Here is a 21,886-nt window from a genome sequence, read left to right on the forward strand (position 1 = left end):
CTGATCTAGATAAAAATTGTAAAAGATGATAGTAGTATGGACTAAGGCAGTGGCAGTGGAGATGGAGAAAAGTAGATGCACTTAACATACAAAGGGTGTCCCTCAAAATGTATACACACTGTAACAGCTAATAGCTCAATTTTGAAAATGAAATGTATTTTAATAAACACTTATAATTATTCAAAGAGTAGGTATACATTTTGGGGGGATACCCTATATTTAGAAAGTAGAATCAATAGGGCTTATTCTTGGTTTCGGTGAGAGTGATGGTGTGGGAGGAGGAGGAATCAAGCACGTCTCTGAAGTTGTTAGCTTGAACAAATACATTGATGCCACTGAGTACTACTGAAATGGGAAGTGAGCAGGGTGGGAGGGTTGGATTGTAGTGAAAAGTCATATATTCTATTTAAAGTTTAAATAAAATAATTTTAAAATGTCAAACAGTATCATAGCATAGATGTTCAGTAAATGACAGATATTGATATTACTGTTATTATTATCTTTACCACTAATACTGAATAGTTCTAATGATCCCACCCTACTAGAGATAACCTCCTAAATTCATTATTCAACAACCACATTCCAGAGCTAGGACTTACTCCTTTGTGTAACTCAAGACATTTAGGTATAAACAAGGAAATTTTATAGATATCTTCATGGTCTCTGTGGGTAAAGGAAGGAAGAGTAAAGGGAAGGAAAATGGGAAAACCGTTCTAATTCAGAGAATTATCATTTGCCTTATCACCGACAACCATATTAAATAGGTGGAATTATCTCATCATACAGATGAGATAAATAACTTGCCCAATAAACCGCTTGCTCTTTCACTCAAGTCATAAAAACCTGAGTAAAAATTTAAACCAGCTTTCCTGATCCCATTAACTTTGTGCTTCCTACTATCAAGCTCCACCTTGACTGCTAAGCAATTGGCTGGTTACCTTCCTTATGTCAGAATGATGACCTCATCAGGTTACAGGCAACACTCTACAATGTCTGAATTAGTGACTTTTAATCTTTAGTTCTCCTGACTCAGAATAAGAACCACTTTTTACAAAGCAAGCCAGCATTTACATGTATATGTACACGTGCGACTATATGTACATGCGTTTTACACATATATATGCAGCAATATGACTCGGACTAACTTTCAAGAAATAAGTTTTTGTGATAAGTGCATTGTCAATATTTACACTAAGTGAATGCACTCTGATAGTTTTCTTCTCATTCATGGTAATGAAAGTTTATCAGGACCCACAGAATTGATTTCACAATTAACTCTGAGTCTCTAGTAGAAGTCTGGAAAATCTTCTAGATTCCTTTCTAAAAGAGGATTTTCTAGAAGAGGATCCTTCGGAATTCCTCCCCCAACATCATAACAATGCCAAGGAGCTGGATGCGACGAGTCCCACGGAAAGGGAAAAAAAGGAGAGCAGGATTTTTGTATATTTTCTGTACACACATCTTTAATGGAGCATCCAAACTTGCCTATCTTCCTGAGCTTTGTGAGAATCAAATACATTGCAATCTAAATGAAAGCACTTTTAAAAGTAATCAGGATGTCTGCCTTTGATTTTGCTCCGTGTAGCTGTGCTCACTTAGACTGATCATGTAAGTCCTCTGGAGACCATTTCTTCATCTGAAAAAGAAGGGATTTGACCAAGATCACCTCATGGGCCCTTTCCCACCCTATGCTAAGAGCTTTTGTAAATGGTACCCTCTGGGACTTTGGAATAGTATGATGATGATTGTGATATTGATGATTAGTCTTTCATATTTTGTTTAAAAGTCCCAAAGGAATTGTTGGAAATAAAGATGGGCATTAACTAAAGAAAGAAAACTAAAATTTGGGAGAATTATCAGACTCATTTTGAGGGGTCGTTATATCATGAAGTTGACGAGTAAAGAGGTTCAGCTTCATTTTTTTAAATGGTCAACCAAACTATTCATGTTCAAGAAGTAAAAAAGTGGCTACTCAAAATTTCATGTTCCTGTACAGAAAACAAAATTATTGTTATCAAGCTCTTCCCAAAAGTGGCCAGAGGTGACCTCTGAAAAGTTCACTATTCACTTTACCCAGAAAACCCCACAAAATTATGCAAACCAAGAGGTTCAAATCTTCATGTTCACTTTAAGAACACTCATGAAACTGCCCAGGCCAGCAAGGGCATGCATATCAGAAAAGCCGCCAAGTGTCTGAAGGATGTCACTCTACAGAAGCAGTGTGTATCGCTTCTCGGCCTTTTGGCTAAGATCAAGTGCAGAAGCAGTGTGTGCCTTTCCATTATTACAATGGTGGCATTGGTAGGTGTACCCAGGCCAAACAGTGGGGCCGGATGCGGAGTCAATGGCCCATAAGAATGCAGAATTTTTGTTTCACATGCTTAAAAATGAAGAGAGTAATGCTGACCGTAAGGGTTTAGATGTAGAGCCGCTGGTCATTGAGCACATCCAGGTGAACAAAGCTCCCCAGATATGACACAGGGCTTACAGAGCTCATGGTCAGGTTAACCCATACATGAGCTCTCTCTGCCACATGGAGATGTTCCTTAGTGAAAAACAGCAGATTGTTCCTAAACTAGAAGAGGAGGCTGCACAGAAGAAAAAGGTATTCCAGAAGAAACAAAAACTTATGCCCTGGGATTAAATTCAGAATAAAGTAAATGCTAATAAAAGAAAAAAATTATTGTTATCAACATTCTCTCCCACCCCCTCCCCCAAACATTACTTATCTCATTTTTGTATCTATTTATTAGGGAGCACGGGGTAAAGAAGCCTGATTATTTAGGGTGGATGGATTTCTATAGGTTGAATTATACCGATATATGTGTTGTTGCTAAAAGGTGACCCTGCAATATAATATCACCTCTGAGGAGGTAAGTGGCAATGAGTGTGGTCTTGTTTCTTCTAGGATTGGGAAACTGCAAACATCCCTACCCCCCAAAGGTTAAGCTTTGCCTCTGGGTCATCTGATGAGTTAAGGGAAAGGCTGTTACTGCAGCCCTTAATCCACCCCCACCCCCCCACCCCCACACACCTCCATTTTCTTGACTCTGTGCTCAGTCACTTGCCAGAAAGTATTTATGCAGAGAATAAGCTGCCTGCTGGCAGAAGCAGCACAGTTCTTTGTATTTTCTTGAATTTAATAAAGTACCAAATGGCTAATATTGTACAATGAAATTCTTAAATATACCAGTAAAATCAACTCTAAAAGGGCATTTTACCTGTTCCCATCATTTATGTACTTTCATGTCTTTATAGATGTAATAATAATAATTTATTATAAGCCAACCACTGCTTCAACTGAATTTATTTGGATTCCGAGCATCTCTGACATCAGCACAAGAAATACTAGGCCTGGTCATGTTGATTCAGCTTCCTTTGCTCTTTCTACTTCAACACAATACCACCTTATTTTCAAAGGAAAACTTTCTCATTCTTTTTCTTTCCTTTCAAAAAATATCGTCATGGAGGATTATGTTCTTACATTGAATTATTTGGACTTTTCTGTAAGTGCTATTCAGCCATTTGCATTGATAGTTATCCCAGTAATTAATGCTTTAGTAAGGGGATTCCAAGGACACATTCTCCCCCCCCCCTTTTTTTTTGTGGGCTCAGAAGAGAAGAGCAGCACCAACAGAGGCCTCTAAAACCAGCAAGGGCTCCCTCTGCCTGGGGCACCTCACCTGTTTTTTTGTACCACTCAGCCCTTTCACCAATGGGCAGGTTTCTAGTGATTTTTTGACAGTTTCACAAAGTGATCCATCACCAAATCAAAGGTGACATGTACTGTCATATCCCAGGGAAAATTCTCTGAAGTTTTTTTTCTTTTTCTTTTTTTTATAATGTACTGTTTCTTTTAAAAAAAAATGTTTTTATTGATTTTTAATTTTTTTTTTTGTTTTAGAAAGGGAGGGAGATGAGCTGAGAGATATAAACTTCAATGAGAGAGAAACAACATCAATCGGATGCCTCCTGCATGCCCCCTACTGGGGATGGAGCCAGCTACCCAGGAATGTGCCCTGACCGGGAATCAAACCGTGACTTCCTGGCTCATGGGTTGATGCGCAACCACTGAGCCACACCGCCCAGGCTCTCTGAGTGTTTTTTAAAGAAAGACTCACAAAAGGGGAAATACCTCTACAGGGCTATTTCCCTCATAAAATAAGTCTGCCACGAATCTTGTCCTTGGAAAAGCACACACAGGGCCCCCAGTGTGGACTGGCTAGATGGCTACAGCCATCGCATTTCGTTTTGAAAATTGCCCTTCCCTCTGTTCTTGCTGTGAGTGAAGGAACCATTAAAACCCAAAGGGCAATTCCCCTCCTTAGCGGAAACCCCTAGCAGCGCACGGCATTGCGGGCACCCAGGGACCAAAATGTCCCCATTCCCAATGAAAACGACACAAACAATGGCTCGTGCCCACGCTTTCACACTCGTCTTTCAACCCAGTCTCGGCCGACAGAGGCCGAGTTGTGATTCCCGAGGTCGCTCGACCTCCCGAAGGGCGAGGTGCGGCTGTAACTGACGACTTGTGCACGCTCCCCGCGCCGGTCGCGGAAGGACGGACTTTGGACTTGCGGTGACCGAAGTGTTTCAGCGACTCGGCGGCGTGATTGGAAAGCAGTGCGGGCGGGAGGCTGCGGCGCGGCTGCTCTTTCAACAGGCGATTTGTTCTCCTGGCCGTGGCTCATTTCCATGCAAAGAGCCCGACATCAGAGCACCTTTTGTTGCTAAACGCTCTCTGTCGCGGGGAGGGGAGAGTCATGTGGAGCTGGAAGAGCTCATTCTGAAGAGAGGGGTCCGGGGAGCTCCTTCGGAGCCCCGGGGGCACCGCGATCACCCGGGCGGGAGCCTGCCCGGACTTGCTGGCCGGAGTGAGTCGCGTGCCGTAGTGCGTCGGGCCTCGTCACAGGAAGAAACGCCTTGGCGGCGGGTGTAATTGCTCCTGGGCTGCCCGGATTCCCCGCCGGAGAGCTCAGTGGTGCGAACTTTGCCTCCTGCTGCCCGGTGGCCGCGCGCGGCCGGGGTGGGAAAGTTTGTGGACTTGTCAGTTGCGCAGCCCGCCGCCACCTGGAGCCGAGGTGCGGGCGCCCGCGAGGGGCCCCCGCTGGGTCGCAGGGGGATGCGGCGCGGGTGCGCGCCTCGGTGACGCCGCGGGCGGGGACCGGGCGCCGGGGCCGGCCGCGATCTGCAGAGGGGCGCGTGTGCCCCAGGGAGCGGGACGCTGGGCCAGCGTGCGGGACGCGGCCATGGAGGATGCGGGAGCAGCCGGCCCGGGGCCAGAGGCAGAGTCCGAGTCGGAGTCCGAGACGGGGGCTAGCATGTCCAAGACGTTCTCCCGGCTCTGGACCGACGTGATGGGCATCCTGGTGAGTCCCCCGGGGCCGGAGAGGCTCGGGAAGGGACGGTCGCGGGCCGGTGGCGTCGGGCAGCCCCTTGGCGACCCGGGGTTCCCTGTGCGCGCGCCGACTTGGCCAGCCCGCACCTGGGAGTCGTCCTTCTCCGGCTCCAGTTCTGAGGGGGTTAAATGCACACGGTATAGGATTTCAAACCCTAATTAAAAAATAACCAGCCACAGATCACATCAAAGATATTTCTTAAACAATCGGGGGGTAGTCCACAGTCTAATCTGGGACACCTGCTGGGAAGCTGGGGTGGAAAAAGCTGGAAAGAGTCCTTCAAAGAGTAAATGTAAATAATTAGTATTTGGCTGCTGTACTGTCACAGTTGGAGCTGGGAAGAGGCTGAGGTTAACTGATGTTTATCTCTTCACCATTTGTTGTCTGGCCAGGAGAGAAGAGCAACCGTAGCCTTACTCAGCACCACCACCAACTTCACTTAGTGTGTTTGCAGTTTTTCAACTTGTAGAATTACAGGGTATTTGTTGTTACATGTTTGGGGCTAAAAACAATGGGACTTGTTTTGCTAAATGTCTTGTCATGTATTTTGAAATGTCCAGTAATGTTTTCAAACTGCCCTTGGACTTGGCATAATTTCTGAAAAATAGTTCTTCTGCAAGGAGAAGGGAGCTTTACTGGAGGAGGGTTCATGCCTGGGGGTATTAGATTTACTTTGATGGAGCTGTTGGTAGGCAGGTAGGCGCATTACCTGGGTGGGGATTTTGAGAGTCAGACACCTTAATATACACGTTAAAAGTCAATTTTTGCTTAAGAGGTTTGGAATTGACAGTTGTGTAGATCATCAGAAAAGGCTGTGAATTTACTCTGGGATCTTTAATTTTTCAAGTGAAAGGTATAGTTTTGAGAGAGAAACTCCCCTTTCGGGATGATGAACCATGTATCCTTTTTAGCATAGTAATTAAGCTCTTAGGCTTTAGAGTGAGTTTTAGCCTCCGTCAAATCTCACCTCTCCCATCGACTGATTATATGACCAAGGTATTCAGTGCCTCTCATCTTCAATTTCGTCACCTGCAAAGTGAGGCAAAGGAGCCTTTCTTCTTAGTTTTTTTGAGATTTAGCAGACTTGATGTATATGTAGTACTCAGGATAGTGCCTGGCATATAGTAGTTGCTCAATAAATGATAGCTCTCTCACTCCCCACCCTCCCTGTGTTTCATTTTTTGCCTCGAGGTCCTGGTTATTCCATTTTCAGGGGTCCATTGGTGTTAGGATTGTCACTGTACAGAAAATCAGAGAGGGTTTCTCAAAGATTTCTGTCTACTCTCACTCTCTGATATTTTGTAAACAGTGTATATGTTTTAAAATATAAAACCGCCTGTCTTTGCATTTTCTGAACATTGCTAGTGAATATAGTCCTTCAATGAAATCCCAGAAAACCCAATGAACATTTGAAAGTTATGTTGGCAAATTGTTTTTTAAATTTGCCAAGGAGCAGGAAGCTTATCTTATTTCTTGCGTAGATCTCACTAAATTATCAGTCACTGAGAAAATGGGTTTGGTAACATCACTAGTGTCCTTACTAGGGCATAGGCTGGGGAGGAGAGAGTTGGAGGGGCTCACTTAAATGTAAGGGGGGGCTCAGGGTTGTTTGGAGGGGAGGGTTGGCAGGTGGCACTGTCGGAAAATTTATTCTCCTTTCCTTGGCAGATTCCAGGGCTGTTGGGTCAATTGCAGCAGAGTGTTCTCTGGTGGAGTTAAGAGGTGGGTGGGGCTTGAGAAGCTCAGAGCTGCTACTCAAAGGGCAGATGCAGAAGAGAAAATGTGTACTTTTTACAGAACTAGTTCATTGTAAGGCTGGAAAAGAGTGTAAAGATCGTTTCGAATAGGTTATGCTCATGTTTGTCCATTTCTTTATACAGTATTATTTCCCTTTGGGGTAACTTTGAACATCAGAATTGCTCCTTACTAAAATCTGGAAGACATGGGTTACCTCTCCTTTTTATGTGCCTGGAGAAAGTCATGAGGTTTAAAGGAAGGAACTCTTTTCCACGAGAAAGCTGTCATCCAAGTGTTTGTAGAAAACTGCATCTTTGGGGGACTGTATCAAAACACTAATAGTTGCCTTTCTCTGTTCTTACTAAGATTTTTTTTTTTTAAAGACACAACTTCCTTAATTTTTGTATTTAAAATAAGGGATTTTGCAATCTCTCTGCCTAGTCAGGTGAAGTGACTTGACCAATGGCATGCATACCTTATTAGTTGACAATGTCAGACTGCATCCCAGGTCTCTGACACCTACCATCAGGAGCCTGATGCCACGATTCTCCAAAGCAAACCATCCCAGATCAACTTGGTAGAAACATAATGACATCGAGTATTTTAGGAAAATGCTATTTGAAAGATTGCTTTTCAATACTGAATTTGAAGAGGGGAGTAGAGCTAGTGGGGGAAATACACATCCAAACATTCTAACAAGGTTTCAGGCCCGATTGCTACTTTATTCATTTAGGTTCATCTAAGGTGTAAAAATCAAACCTCAAGGCCTGTGAGGTTAAAACTTTTTTTAGGTGAATGAGCAGTTTCTGCCCCTGAGGATTTTGTTGGTGTGAATCCTGGGAAGGGTGTTGCCCCAGAGACTTGAATCTTACTCAGTAAATACGGTAGTTGATTTTATCAGGACACATTTTGCATTTAAATTAATCTAGTCCAGTACAGTTCCTCAACAGGTAGTTGCTTTTAGATAATTGTTAACAAAATACTTATTTAGAGAAGAAATAATGGTATAGTTTATAGCATGAAACTGTGTGAGCCCTGCTTGAATGAATAAATGATAATAAGTGAATATGTAAATAGATAGGAGAAAATGAGTTTAGCAAAACACTATCAATAGGGAATGCCTGGGGGCAGGGTCAGGATTTTACTCATTTTTCTATCTCCATAGCCTGGGACTGATAGGGTGCTGAGAACATGGTTTTATTGAATAAAAAAAAGAAAAAGGATGTGCTTCCTTTGATGTGCAGAAGCCACATCAAAATTCAGTGCTGTAAAGGCTCATGTACTTGCTGTAAGGGGGTAGACATTATAGACATTAATAAATGGTGCTCGTGCCAAAGCTACCTCTTGGTCAGCTTCATCCTGCGAACTAAAATCCTGGTGCTTACTGGGAACAGGAATGGCCTATTGTGAAGTGTGCTCTTCTGTTCTCTAACTCGGCAACATGTGGTCTGCCTGGGTTTTCAAAGCATGTCACCTTCCACCATGACATGCTTAGACTTCTGCTGAGAAGTGCAGAATGAGTTAGTGGGGGTTTACTCTCTATCATCTTTACTGTGTGTTGCAGACTCAACATTCCTTTTTTGTGGTGAGGCCCCGAGGATAAGATGTTTTTGAGAGTGGGAATTGCTAAGGTAATGAGATGTGGTTAGAGATGGTAGATCAGTTTTTGACTGCTGATTTATCCATTGGGTAAGTTCTGGTTCTTAAGTTTTTCCTCTAGAATTCCAGGGTCTCTTAAAGCTGAGCCCGGCCTTTAAAGCTACTTGTTAGCTGGGAATGGTGGGGAAGAGCATTTGTAAGTGACTATTGTTTTCAAGATCCTGCTAGAGGTACCTCCCCCAGCCTTATACTTCCTCTGTTCCCTGCTCTGTTCCTACAGTTTACACCCATTTCCTAGCCTTTCTTAGAGAATATCCTTTGTACAGAGGTACTTTGGGCCTCTTTCCTCCTCTGAATCCTTTGCAATCTGCAGAAAAGTATGTAATAGGCTTCAGTCTATAAATGTTAGGTTTATCCTGATTTGCTGTTGTTTTCTTTAAAAAAAGAGACCCTCCTTTTTCTTTGAAGTTTTAGGGAAAGTGTGAGGGAGGGGAGATGTTAGTGAGATCCCTAAGGGAGCTTTTAAAATGCAAACTTCTTTGAAAGCAGCAATTTACATATTCCTTGGGTGGTGTATTACTCTGAACCTGGTCAGCTGATGACTTAATTAATATTAGGTCTTGGAATTGGAGACTCAGCCCCAGTTTCAAATATTCTGACTTCATCTTAATCTTATGTTCCTGTTAGCCAGCCCAAAGGTTTCTGGCTTTTTGTAAGTGGGGAAGCTGCAGGGTGATGTATGGGAGGGACTGAAGAGAACTTGGAAGTGAGCCTCCCACTCTTTTAGGGCGGAGGAGTAAAAGGGCTCCAGGGAGCAGAGTCAGGAGCCTAGCAGGGACCACACCAATCCGCCTTTCATAATTCTTGCCAGTCTAAGTATCTTGCTGTCAAAAGAGACCCCTGCACTAGGGTGACCTTCCATGTGCCCCATTCTGCCCTCATTTGTCATTTTCTACCTTGAAACTCTTTCCTCTTGTTAAAGTAAAAAAACCATTGAAACCTGTAAAGAATTTTTGTGAGTTTATTTAAGCCAAACTGTCTACATATGCCGGGAAGCAGAACCACAACGAATTGAGATAATGCTCCGAAGAATGGCGGGGTTACAATTGTATTTATACATTTACAATCAAAGGAGGGACATAGGTGAGTTACATGAAATTCATTGGTGATATATTAAGGAGGTGGGATTAAGCGAAGCAGGGGGTGGGGGTGGGGAACCTCTGGGATAGGATAAAAAGTAAAATGATGGACACATACTTAGGTGGATATAGGAACAATTAACATGATGATGAAGGAATTTGTGGTATCTGTCCTGGGACCCAGCACACCTGGTTGTGCCCCAGGGGCTCCAGATACAGGGAAGTCACAAGTTACCCAGACATTTCAAGGGTATGTTATCATAGATGCAAAAAGACAGATAGGCTCGGTTAAGGTAAAGGTTGACCTTGTCAGTGAAGATACTGGCCTAGGACGTAACTGCCCACCATAACTGCTTTTAGTTAAAGTTTAATTTCAGACCATCCTTTGTGGTTATTTTAGGTCTCTGAGTCTTCTAGGCTGCCACGCAGGCCTTCCCTGAGCCGACTTGTCAGGTCAGTGTGTGGCCCCTGTCGTCCACACTCTTCAACCTGAATTATTATTACTAACATCCTGGTTTTCATTGTTTACTTCAACTTCTCCTGATGGAAGGCAAGGAGGTGGAGAAATAAAGGGGGTGGAGGAGATGGAGGGGGAGGAGGTGAAGAAATGGAGGAGGTGGAGGAGGTGGAGGAGATGGAGGGGGAGGAGGTGGAGAAATGGAGGAGGTGGAGGAGGTGGAGGAGATGGAGGGGGAGGAGGTGGAGGAGATGGAGGGGGAGGAGGTGGAGAAATGGAGGAGGTGGAGGAGATGGAGGAGAAGGAGGTGGAGAAATGGAGGAGGTGGAGGAGATGGAGGGGGAGGAGGTGGAGAAATGGAGGAGGTGGAGGAGATGGAGGGGGAGGAGGTGGAGAAATGGAGGAGGTGGAGGAGATGGAGGGGGAGGAGGTGGAGAAATGGAGGAGGTGGAGGAGGTGGAGGAGAAGGAGGTGGAGAAATGGAGGAGGTGGAGGAGATGGAGGGGGAGGAGGTGGAGAAATGGAGGAGGTGGAGGAGGTGGAGGAGAAGGAGGTGGAGAAATGGAGGAGGTGGAGGAGATGGAGGGGGAGGAGGTGGAGAAATGGAGGAGGTGGAGGAGGTGGAGGAGAAGGAGGTGGAGAAATGGAGGAGGTGGAGGAGGTGGAGGAGAAGGAGGTGGAGAAATGGAGGAAGTGGCAGAGGTGGAGGGGGAGGACTTGGTGCTCACGGTACTGCATCCCATCCCTGTGTCTTGCTGGGCCCTTCCCATTCTTGATCCTCTCATTGTGACCAGTGGGCATTGTTGTTCCCATTTTACAGTGGAGAGGTAAACACCCCTGTCCTAAGTCACACACTTAGGAAACAGCAGATGGGAGTGGAATCATGTGTTATTTCCTGGAAATTAATTCCTAGTTGCAGTTTTAGAGTTCATTCTATCACATGTTTATTAAGACATTGACTATCCATCTTTTTCCTTGAGCTATTGAGCTAAGTACTAGCAACATGTACCCCCGGCTTCCAGAAAGACAGTTTTGCAGTAAAAGTAGCAGCCCCGAGACGGCAGGAGCAGTGTGGACAGGGAGTCAGGAGCACTGAGTGGACTTGGGACAGTGTGGTGCCAGCGAGCCCAGTTCCCAGAAATGTCAATTGATTTGGGCCCTGGTAGTGTGGAGGTTCCCCCTGTGATGAGGGTTAAAGGGGAAAGAAGGGAGGAAGCGCCTGCCGGGAAGAGCCCAAGGGAATAAAGATGGGGGAGCTCAGGGCACTGAAGTGGCACCATGGAACCAGGTCCTGAGGGTGAGGGTGGGGTAGCTGGAATCATTCTATAGGCTCCAGTGAGAAGCGGTTGCAGAATTTTCAGCTGGCATGTGACACGATCACTTCTTTGTTTTAGAAAAGTAGTATTTGTGGGTGATGAGTTGGCGATGAATCTGGAAGGAGACTACTTGAGTGATCCAGGCAAGAAAAGATGAGGGCCTGGACTAGATGTTGATGAAACATATCAGTTATGTATCATCTGGCTTCCATTAGGTCCAATATTTTACTCAATATCTGTAAGTAATAAAGGGCTCCATGGTAGCTTTCTTTTGATAATTCTTTTAAGTTTAAGAGTAGGCTGGGTGAATGAAAGAGATCTTGAGAGATGTGATAGTCTTCTGATTTTTGTTGTTGTTCTGAAGAAATATCTATCTAGACACACACACACACACACACACACACACACACACACACACCCCACACATCTATTTCTTGTCTCTGTATTGGAGGAATGATGTGGGTCCTTAACGAAGGGAATTATTACTTACAATGATGTGAACACAATACTGGAGCTAAAAGATCTTTAATTCCATCTTTTCAAAGCTGATTCTGGAGGACAGTGAAGCGGGGGAAATACTCAGTTGTGCAGATGGATTCACAAGCAAATCTGTAGCTCAAGTTTATGAAGGACATAAGAGGAAAACCTATAACTAGTAGTTTACTTAATGTACTGTCTGCTTCAGACTGAGCCATCGTAATCTCACTGGAATTTATGATGTGCTTACCCATGACTTCCACACATTCTTATCATTCAGTTGAAATAAAATTGGTCTCAAAATGGTGAGTTTAAATGGATGGAGGCTAAGGCTCTAAGAGTTAACTGTACCATATAATACCAGTGAGTAAAGACCAAGACTGTAAGAATTAACCAAATCTTCAGACTAATTTTGAGGTAAAATATGTAGTATGACCGCTTGGATTTGTCACTTCTCAGATGGCATGCTCACTTATTAATTAACTGATGTTTGGTAACAGGACCTGAAAAGGGTGGGTGTGTTCCACATTAGCTTTGCTCCTAGCCAGCTGTTTAGCTGTGTAACTGTCTCCCTGGGTAGCATTAATCAGGCGAGATGCTTCATAGAGATAACCTATCTTATATTTTTTCTTGCTGTCAAGTCATGTAATAGAGACCACTCCAGCCGGAGACTAGGTACCCAGGCATTACGGTATCTCTGTGACTTAGACAACAAAAGCTTGGTAATGAGATAGGTTTCCCTCTCTGAAACCGGCATTCTCTCTTTTCCGAAGGGATCTCTTATTGTCTTTCACCTTTCTAAGATGATGGGTGAAAATGTGAATATGTTTGTATCTATAGTGCATGCTCTGAAGACTCTTTTTCCATGTTCCATAGAGATACATTGCAGCTCTCTGTGGTGTCTATAGATGATTTTGATTTTGGTGCATAGTTTATAGTTGATTTCGGTGCTTCATCATTGTTTGTCAGTTTGGTTTTACAGCAAGTAGTGAGTGAGGAAGGGCCACTGTGTCTCCTGTCTCTCTGTGCCAGATTGTAGCTTCATTCTCTCCCCTAGCATGCAGATAATGGAAGAAGTAAAAGTGAAGGAAAAATAATGCATGTAATTGTCATTTTAACTAAAAGTGTCATTGAGGATAAAATCTTGCTATGTACCCTGAGCCCTCGTTACTTTTATAATTCTCTCCAGTTAATTTTGTGGACTGTAATACTTTTGCCTAAGACTGGCTATCAACCAACAAGTTTTTTTCTTTACTATAGCTAAAGAAAAAAAAGTGTTTATATGGTTTTTTTGGGTGCTTGTAAAAAATAGAGTGTTTCAATATGAAGTTATTGTAGAAGAAATGAATATTCTAGTTCAAAAATAAGTATCTTTGCCCTAGCTGATTTGTCTCAGTGGATAGAGTGTTGGCCTGCAGACTGAAGGGTCCTGGGTTCGATTCCCAGTCAAGAGCACATAACCGGGCTGTGGGCTCCATCCCCAGTAGGGGCGTGCAGGAGGTTGCCGATCCATGATTCTCGCTCATCATTGATGTTTCTATCTCTCTCTCCCTCTCCATTCCTCTCTGAAATCAATTTAAAAAAAGGTATCTTTGTTATTGGCTTACATCCATTTTCAGAGGACTTTAAAGACCTCATTTAAAATAAACCATTACCAATTTTACAAATGTCCTTGTGTGGAAATGCCCAGGGTTAAAAAATATATTTTTTTTAAGTGGAAACAATAATACCATAATCCTACACACCTATAACAATGGCCAAAACCTACAGACAACACCAAATGCTGAAGAGAGTGTAGAGCAACAGGAACTCTTGTTCATTGCTGGGGGGAGTGATAAATAGTACAGCTGACAGTTTGGCTATTTATTAGCATTTATTACAAAATGGTCAACACACTTTTACCATTCAGTCCAGCAGTCGTGCTCCTTGGTATTTACCCAAAGGAGTTGAAAAGTTAGTTCCACAGAACAAATCCGCACACAGATGTTTCTAGCAGCTCTATTCCTAATTGCCAAAAAAAGTGAAAGCAACCAAGATGTCTTCCCGTAGGTGAATGGATAAATAAATCGCGGTACATCTAGAGAATGGAAAATTATTCAGTGCTGAAAAGAAATGAGCTATCAAGCCATCAAAGGACATGGAAGAAGCATAGATGTCTCTTATTAAGGGAAAGAAGCCCATCTGAAAAGGTTTCTGATTCTTCCTGTTGATGTAAGAAACATCCAAACCTGCAGAGAATTTTGTTAGTTTATTTTGGAGCCCATACTGATGACATGCTGGGGAGCAACCTCTCAAATGCTCCGGATGACAACAGTTTTGCCGTTTCTTTTTCTTTTTCTTTTTTTATTTTATTGTTTTATTGCTTAAAGTATTACAATGGGTATTACCTATGTGTCCTTTTTTTTCCCCCGCCCTTGACAATCCCCTGGCCTCCCCTACCCCCCAGTGTCTTATGTCCATTGGTTATGCTTATATGCATGCATACAAGTCCTTTGGTTGATCTCTTTCCCCCCTCCCTCCTGCCCCCCAACCCTCCCTGGCCTTCCCGCTGCAGTTTGACAATCAGTTTGAGGCAGCTCTGCCTTTGTATCTATTATTGTTCATAAGTTTATAATGGTCTTTATTATCCAGGAGTGAGTGAGATCATGTGGCATTTTTCCTTCATTGCCGTTTCTTTTATGCATTAGAAATTAAGGAGAGGATGCAAGCGAAATTACCTGGAGGTGGGAGGAAAGCAAGGCAGGGGTTGGACTATGGGATAGTTATGTGATCTCGTGCTTTGGAACAGGGGTCGGAAAGGGTGCATTTCAAAGGTGTGTTAACCTAGATACACAGAAACAATGGACAGGACCTGCTGGGGGCAAAGATAAGCCTTTACTGAAGAAGTTGTATGCCTGGGACGGGACTGCCCACTGTGACCTGCCAGCTTAGGAATTTAGGTCAGAGCACCACCTGAGGTTACTGTACCGTAGACTCCCTTTCTTTATCTACGTGACTGGTATTTTAGAAAAGGCAGAACTATGGAGATTAGTGAAGAAAGATCAGTGATTGCCCTGGGTTAGAGGATAGGGAGGGATGCATAGGTGAAGGACAGAGTGTTTTTATAATGGTGAGTACAAGTCATTATAGATTGCCAAGCCCGTAGAGCAGGGGTGGGCAAACTTTTTGACTCGAGGGCCACAATGTGTTCTTAAACTGGACCGGAGGGCCGGAACAAAAGCATGGATGGAGTGTTTGTGTGAACTAATATAAATTCAAAGTAAACATCATTACATAAAAGGGTACGGTCTTTTTTTTTTTTTTTTTTTGTTTTATTCATTTCAAACGGGCCGTAGTTTGCCGTAGAGTGTACACCACCCAGAGTGAACTGTAATGTAAACTTTCGATTTTGGTGATTATGACAGGTCAATGTAGGTCCAGTAGTTCTTACAAAAGTACCAGCCTGGTGGGTACTATGGCTTTTTTTCAGTACTACCAATCAGTCCTCCACTGCTCAGCAGACAATGACCAGGTGCCACACAAGTTAAGGGTTCAGTCCCAAAGTCTGCCTCCACTTCTGATGCCAGACTCAGGCCTAGTTTGTTACCTGTGCTTCTGAGCAGCTGGCTGTAAATAGGAGGTACCCATCAACCCCTCTTTGGGTTCCCTTAGTTTGCTACAGCAGAGCACAGAACTCAGGAAACCAGTTTAGTAACTAGATTAGTCAGTTTACTTAGAGATTACTGGAACAGCCAAGTAGAAGAGCTGCATTAAGGCTTAGGGTATGCGGAAAGGGACACAGAGCTGCTCCCCACATTGCCCTGTGCTCCACAGCCCGGAGGCTCTTGGAACTCTGGCCTTTGGGGCTTGAAGGCTGCATGGTTGATTAAATTATTGGCCACTGGTGTTTGAATGCTGTCTCCAGCTCTTATCCCTTCCCTGGAGGTGAGGTAGGAGTTTGAGACTGAAAGTTCCTACCCTCTAATCACTTGGTCTTTCTGGTGATCAGACACCTTCTGTCCCTATCCAGGTGCCCCACCCTAAGTCACTTTAAAGCATAAATGTAGGTGTGCTCTAGAGGGACTCCAAATGAATGACAAAAGGTACCCTGATCATCAGGAAATTCCGAGAGTTTTAGGAGCCCTTTTTCAGGACTGGAAAGAAGACCAAGTATATATTTCTTATTATAATCACAATATTACAGAGGGGGATGCTGATAATGGGGGAGGCTGTGCATGTGGGAGTAGGGATATATGGGAAATCTGTATCTTCTCCTCAACTTTGCTGTGAATCGTAAACTGTTCTAAAAAATGAAGTCAATAAAAAATTAATAATGAACATCTTTTGTTTTAAATAAGAGTAAACAATTAGAAAAAATTAATTAAACATCTCTTAGAGAAATTGAGCATCTTGTCATTTGTCTGTTGGCCATTTGTATGTCTTCTTGGGAGAAGTGTTTGTTCAGGTCCTCTGCTCAAGTTCACTAGCTATTAGGGAAATGCAAATCAAAACTACAATGAGATACCACCTCATACCTGTTAGAATGGCTATTGTCAACAAGACAAGTAATAGCAAGGGTTGGAGACATAGTGGAGAAAAAGGAACCCTCATGCACTGCTGGTGGGAATGTAAACTGGTTTAACCAGTTGTGGAAAACAGTATGGAGATTCCTCAAAAAAATAAGAATAGATTTATCACATGACCCAGCAATCCCTCTTCTGGGTATCTACTCCCAAAATTTGAAAACATTTATTTGCAAAGATATATGAACCCTATTTTCATTGCAGCATTATTCACGGGAGCCAAGACATGGAAACAACCAAAGAGCCCTTTGATAGATAAAAAAAAGATGTGGTACATATATGCATTGCAATACTGCTCAGCCAGAAGAAAAGATGAATTTTGCCATTTGTGATACCATGGATAGACCAAGAGAATATTATGCTAAGTGAAAGGAGTCAGTCAGAAAAAGCTAAGGACCGTATGACTTCACTCATATGTGGGATATAAAACTGAACTCATAGACACAGACAACATTATGGTAATTACCAGGGGGAAGAGGATTAGGGGAGGTAGTAAAGAGTAAAGGGGGGCCAAATATATGGTGAGGGAAGATGATTTGACTTTGGGCAGTGGACACACAGTGGAATATACAGATCATATATCATAGAAATGTACTCTTGAAACATAATCTTATTAAACAATGCCATCCCAATAAATTTAATAAGAAAAGTGAAAATTACTCTCTCTTAGAAAACGGAAAGGTCATTTTTAGAGTAGTTACTAGTAAGAGCAAAGAAAGTAGTTTAGACTGTTTAGGTTCAAACCTGGCTTAAGCATTTAGTGGATATGTGTTACCTGGCATTTTTGTGTCTTGATTTTGTTACCTGTAAAATGAGGGTGATAGCCACCCACATTATTGGATTTGGTGAGATTAGTTGAATCACCAGAAATGCATGGCATATGGTAAGGAGATCATAAATGTTTGTCATTAATAATTATTAATAATTGAATTTCCTTTAGTTAGAATATGAATTAATTTCCCTTCATTTTCATCTTTAAGTGGGAGGATGGCCTGGTTCTACATGTTGAATTTAGGATTGATATTGACTATTGATTTAATTTATGTCAAATGACCTTTTAAAAATACACAACTTAGAAATGTATAAGTTACTTGAAAGTATTAACCTTCAGATTACATGTTAAGAATTGGGTGTTAAAATATTCTTTATACTAAAGAGAGAGAATGTGTAAAACTTGTGAATATATTTGTAATGAAAACATATTTTATGTTTAATCGTGTCCAGATTGCTATTTTCAGTTCTATTGTGACTAAGTGGCACCATGATATGAGGTCTTAGTTGACTTATTAGAAACATGTAAAATATTGAAAGCATCCACTTAACTAATGATTTCATTTTTTGAGTGCTAGACTCATGTGAATGTTGATCTTTTTTGTAAAATATATTCCCAGAGTCTTATCAAATTTACCACTGTTTCTGTCCAGGTTGCAAATTATTTGTTCTGGATCTGCATCTTAATTAGAAGTCTTCAGTATCAGTCAAGAATTCCTAAAAGTTTTACATGGTAGTGTTTTCACCAGAGCCCAAAGCCACCTGGAAGCACATCTCAGTATGAACGTGATAGATAATGGGAGTCACTGTGGTTTGAGGAAAAATTGTAGGCTTGTCATAAATAAATTTGCCACTCACATGGCTAATTTTTTGGATAACTTGTTTATGCATCTAAAGAAAACCTGAAGGAATTTGAAATCTTTGGGAAAGTCTGTAAAGACCATGAACATTTTATGCTGGAAAGAGACAACATTTCATTTCTGAAGCATATTTTATCATGAATTAGTTTTAGCAAAAACTTTCCTTGAAAACATAGCATGAGGACAATCTAGTTCATTGCTGCCTTCTACAGCTCGTCGGTCAGACATACATACCATGTGTTTGTCCAGGTGGTAACTTCATGAAAGCACCTCATAGCACTAATTCATGGCAGTGATTTACCTTGATTGGGAGATTATAAAATTGAGGTTATGTGATGAGCATTAAAGTAGTAAATAGGTGTCAAGTGAGTCACAAATGATACTCGAGTGATAGAGTAAAATGCATGTGATGTAACTTGAACAAAAGGACAGGGTGGGGCAAAAGTAGGTTTAAAGTTGTTTGTATGGAAAATAATACAATACTAAAAAAATAATAATGTAAGAACACACTGTTTTGCATACTCATGACTGTAAACCTACTTTTGCCTCATCCTCTACTCTTTCAGCAGAACCAAATGTCAGCTGTAACCCCAGATTAGCATTCTCTATGGGAGAACTCTTTACTCTTCGCTGAAGGGCGGTGCATTCCGAGCTTTAGAAGCAGGATGCTCTTCTATGTACAATGGAAGAGCTTCCGTAGAAATTGGAGGGAGACAAATAGAACTGATACACTCCTTAAACATCAAGCAATTCCAGCAGATGCCTTACTCTAATAAGTGCTGCTCAAGAGATAAGAAGGTGTAATTTCTTGCACTTCATAGTGTCTTTACATACACCGACCACTTTAATGCTCTTAAAGGTACCAGAAAGCCAGCTACTGTTCTTCAGCCATCTGAGTGATCTAGGGTTTCCTGGTTTCCTTGTCGAACACACACACCCACACTTCATCGACCATGTTTCAATACCCGTAATTCAACAATAACTGGGTGATTTTGGCTTTGGCAAATTTTGGGCTTCTAAAGACATATATTTATGGAAGCAGAGGTGAAACACTGAAGTTGTATCTTTGGGAATGTTTGTAAATGCCCTTCAAAGTGCACCAGACTCAGATGGGTGTGAGCTCTGCTATTCTTTGAGCAGAGTTGGCAGGTGAAACCAGAAAGTGACCTGCAGTCGGGGTTTTCCCATTTTCCATGCAGGCTGCCCATTCCCTAGGGTCTTGGATGCCAAAGTGTGGGTCAGTGTGGCATATAGTCAAGACCTTGAGGCTCACCTCTTCCCAGGAGACAGAAGCACAGAAATCTGGTGTCTCATTGTCACCAGTTTGCCACAAATTGTAGAACAGCACAGCGTTCTTCTCATGACCTACAGTTTGTTCTATTGTGGAAAACAGGAAGGCCCACTTCCACAACCCTGGGAAAGGCGAACCCTCCTGTTGTCAGTCAGAAAGGTTTGAGAGCTGCAAAGCAGTTTAGCTTTATAATATTAGGCTGGGCTTTTCTCTCTCTCTCTTTTTTTTTTTAAATCAAGATAAAAAAAAAAAGACACATAGACCTATTGTTTGTATACCTGTGGACTGACTTGCAGGCACATTTGAGGTTATTCTGTATCAAGTCCTTACATGTAAAGAAGAAAATCCAGGGCAAGACTTGCTCGAGGACAGTAGGTTCCAGGTGGTTCCAGAAGATCAGCCAAAGACCAAGCGAACAAGCCAAAGCAAGATGGGTATGCACCTGGAATTTGCTAGTTAGGTCAAGATAAGTAAGTACTAAATTACGCAATGTGTTTGGCAGCCAGGATTGATGAGGCTTGGAATGCTGTTTGCGTAGGAAAATGACAGCAAAGTAAGTGAGGTCTGAGGGTAGTAAACACACTACCTTCTGTTGTCCCATGAAGGCCCAAATCAAAACAAGCTTTGTTAGTGCTGAAGAAAATATGCTGGGGTGGCAGCAGTGCCTTGGTTGTGACGGATGGTCACTGGTGAACAGCAAGGGAGGTAGCCAAACTCTGAAATATCTTTTAAAACTAAGGGTGGACACCTTTTTGTTGTTGAAGTTGAACTCACTTCTCTTTAGACCATTAGCAGTCAGTGAATTCATTCTTGGGCTCCTGGTTTTCTAATGCTATGTGTATCCACTGTCCTTTACAGACTTTTATTTTAAAAATATATAAGCACAGCCCTAGCTGGTTTGGTTCAGTGGGTAGAGCATGGCCCTCAGACTGAAAGGTCCTGGGTTCAGTTCTAGTCAAGGGCATGTACCTTGGTTGCAGTCTGGATCCCCGGCCCTGGTTGGGGCATGTGCAGGAGGCAACCAGTCTATGTGTCTCTCTCACATGTATGTTTCTCTCTCTGTCTCTCCCCCTCCCTTCCACTCTCTCTAAAAATCAATGGGAAAATAGCCTTGATTGAAGATTACCAACAACAACAAACAACAACTGTATATATATTTATATATGTTTTTGTGGTAATGTAGGCAGGGAGAGAATAAAATTTTTTTCCTGCAAACCAAAGGAACTTAGAAATTCAGTTGTCAGCACGTTCTGTGGAGGACCTCCTTGACTGATTCTTACACAGCTCTACTGCCATCTTTCTTAGTGCTCCAGAGCTCAGTGGATAGAACAAAGAACATTACAACTTATACCCAGTCAACTGCCATAATTATTTCTTTTCCCAAGGAGTTTGGAGTTTATATTTTTGTGTGATAGTTGAAATAGTCTTCTTTGAAACCTGGCTGCCATAAAGTCTTTTTATAAAGCCTTTTTAACAGAGATGCTATGGACAGAAATCCTGTAGGGCTAAGTAGTAATAATGCAAAGAGTAATGTTAATGTTAGCAGCTGGTACTTATTGATTGATCATGTCCTATATGCCAAACACTACACTAGGCCCTTTCCAAGCATTATCTCATTTCATTGTCCCAATAACCCTGGGAGATGGAGTTATGGGTTGAATTGTGTCTCCTGAAAGAAGATATGTTAACATTTTAAAAATTTGTTTTTATTGATTCCAGAGAGAAGGGAAAGGAGGGTGGGGAGAGAAACATCAATGATGACAGAGAATCATTGATTGGCTGCCTCCAGTAAGCCTCTTACTGGGGATAGAACCTGCAACCCAGGCACGTGCCTTGACCGGGACTTGAACCATGTCCTCTTGATTTATGGGTCAATGCTCAACCACGAGTGTTGAAGTCTTAATCCCCCATATCTCAGAAAGAGACCTTATTTGGAAATAGGATCTTTGTAAATTTAATCAAGCTGAGATGAGGTTTTTAAGGGAGGGCCCTAATCCAATATAGGGGAATTTGGACACAGACACAGACATACACAAATGGAAGACAGTGTGGAGAGAGACAGAGAAAACCATGTGAAGACGGAGGTTTGGAGTGATGCACCTATAAGCCAAGCAACAACAAAGATTGCTGGCAAACCGCCAAGCTAGGAAGAGGCAGGGAAAGGGAGGGTTTTTCCTCCAGGTTTCAGAGGGAGCATGACCCGGTGACAACTTGATTGTAGATTTCTAGCCTCTAGAACTTCTGAGACAATAAATTGCTGTTTGAAGCCACCCAGTTG

General features: G+C 42.5%; 1 protein-coding gene and 1 pseudogene across 6 annotated transcripts in view; both read left to right on the forward strand.

The window, feature by feature from the left end:
• Positions 1–21,886, forward strand: part of SASH1 (SAM and SH3 domain containing 1) — a 293,144-nt gene that overhangs the window by 119,680 nt on the left and 151,578 nt on the right. The window contains exon 1 of one of the 6 annotated variants that reach the window (XM_036316356.1): positions 4,407–5,369. The exons of 4 other annotated variants lie outside the window; for them this stretch is intronic. In XM_036316356.1, coding sequence (XP_036172249.1) covers positions 5,250–5,369 — 120 coding nt within the window. In that variant the 5' untranslated portion in view covers positions 4,407–5,249. Of the gene's footprint in view, positions 1–4,406; positions 5,370–21,886 lie in introns of those variants that run through there. One more of the 6 variants, XM_036316372.1, reaches the window with a different exon arrangement.
• On the forward strand, positions 2,053–2,975 carry LOC118660111 (annotated as a pseudogene).

This window comes from Myotis myotis, unplaced genomic scaffold (assembly GCF_014108235.1).
Source record: "Myotis myotis isolate mMyoMyo1 unplaced genomic scaffold, mMyoMyo1.p scaffold_m19_p_7, whole genome shotgun sequence".
In the NCBI taxonomy this organism is placed as follows: Eukaryota; Metazoa; Chordata; class Mammalia; order Chiroptera; family Vespertilionidae; genus Myotis; species Myotis myotis.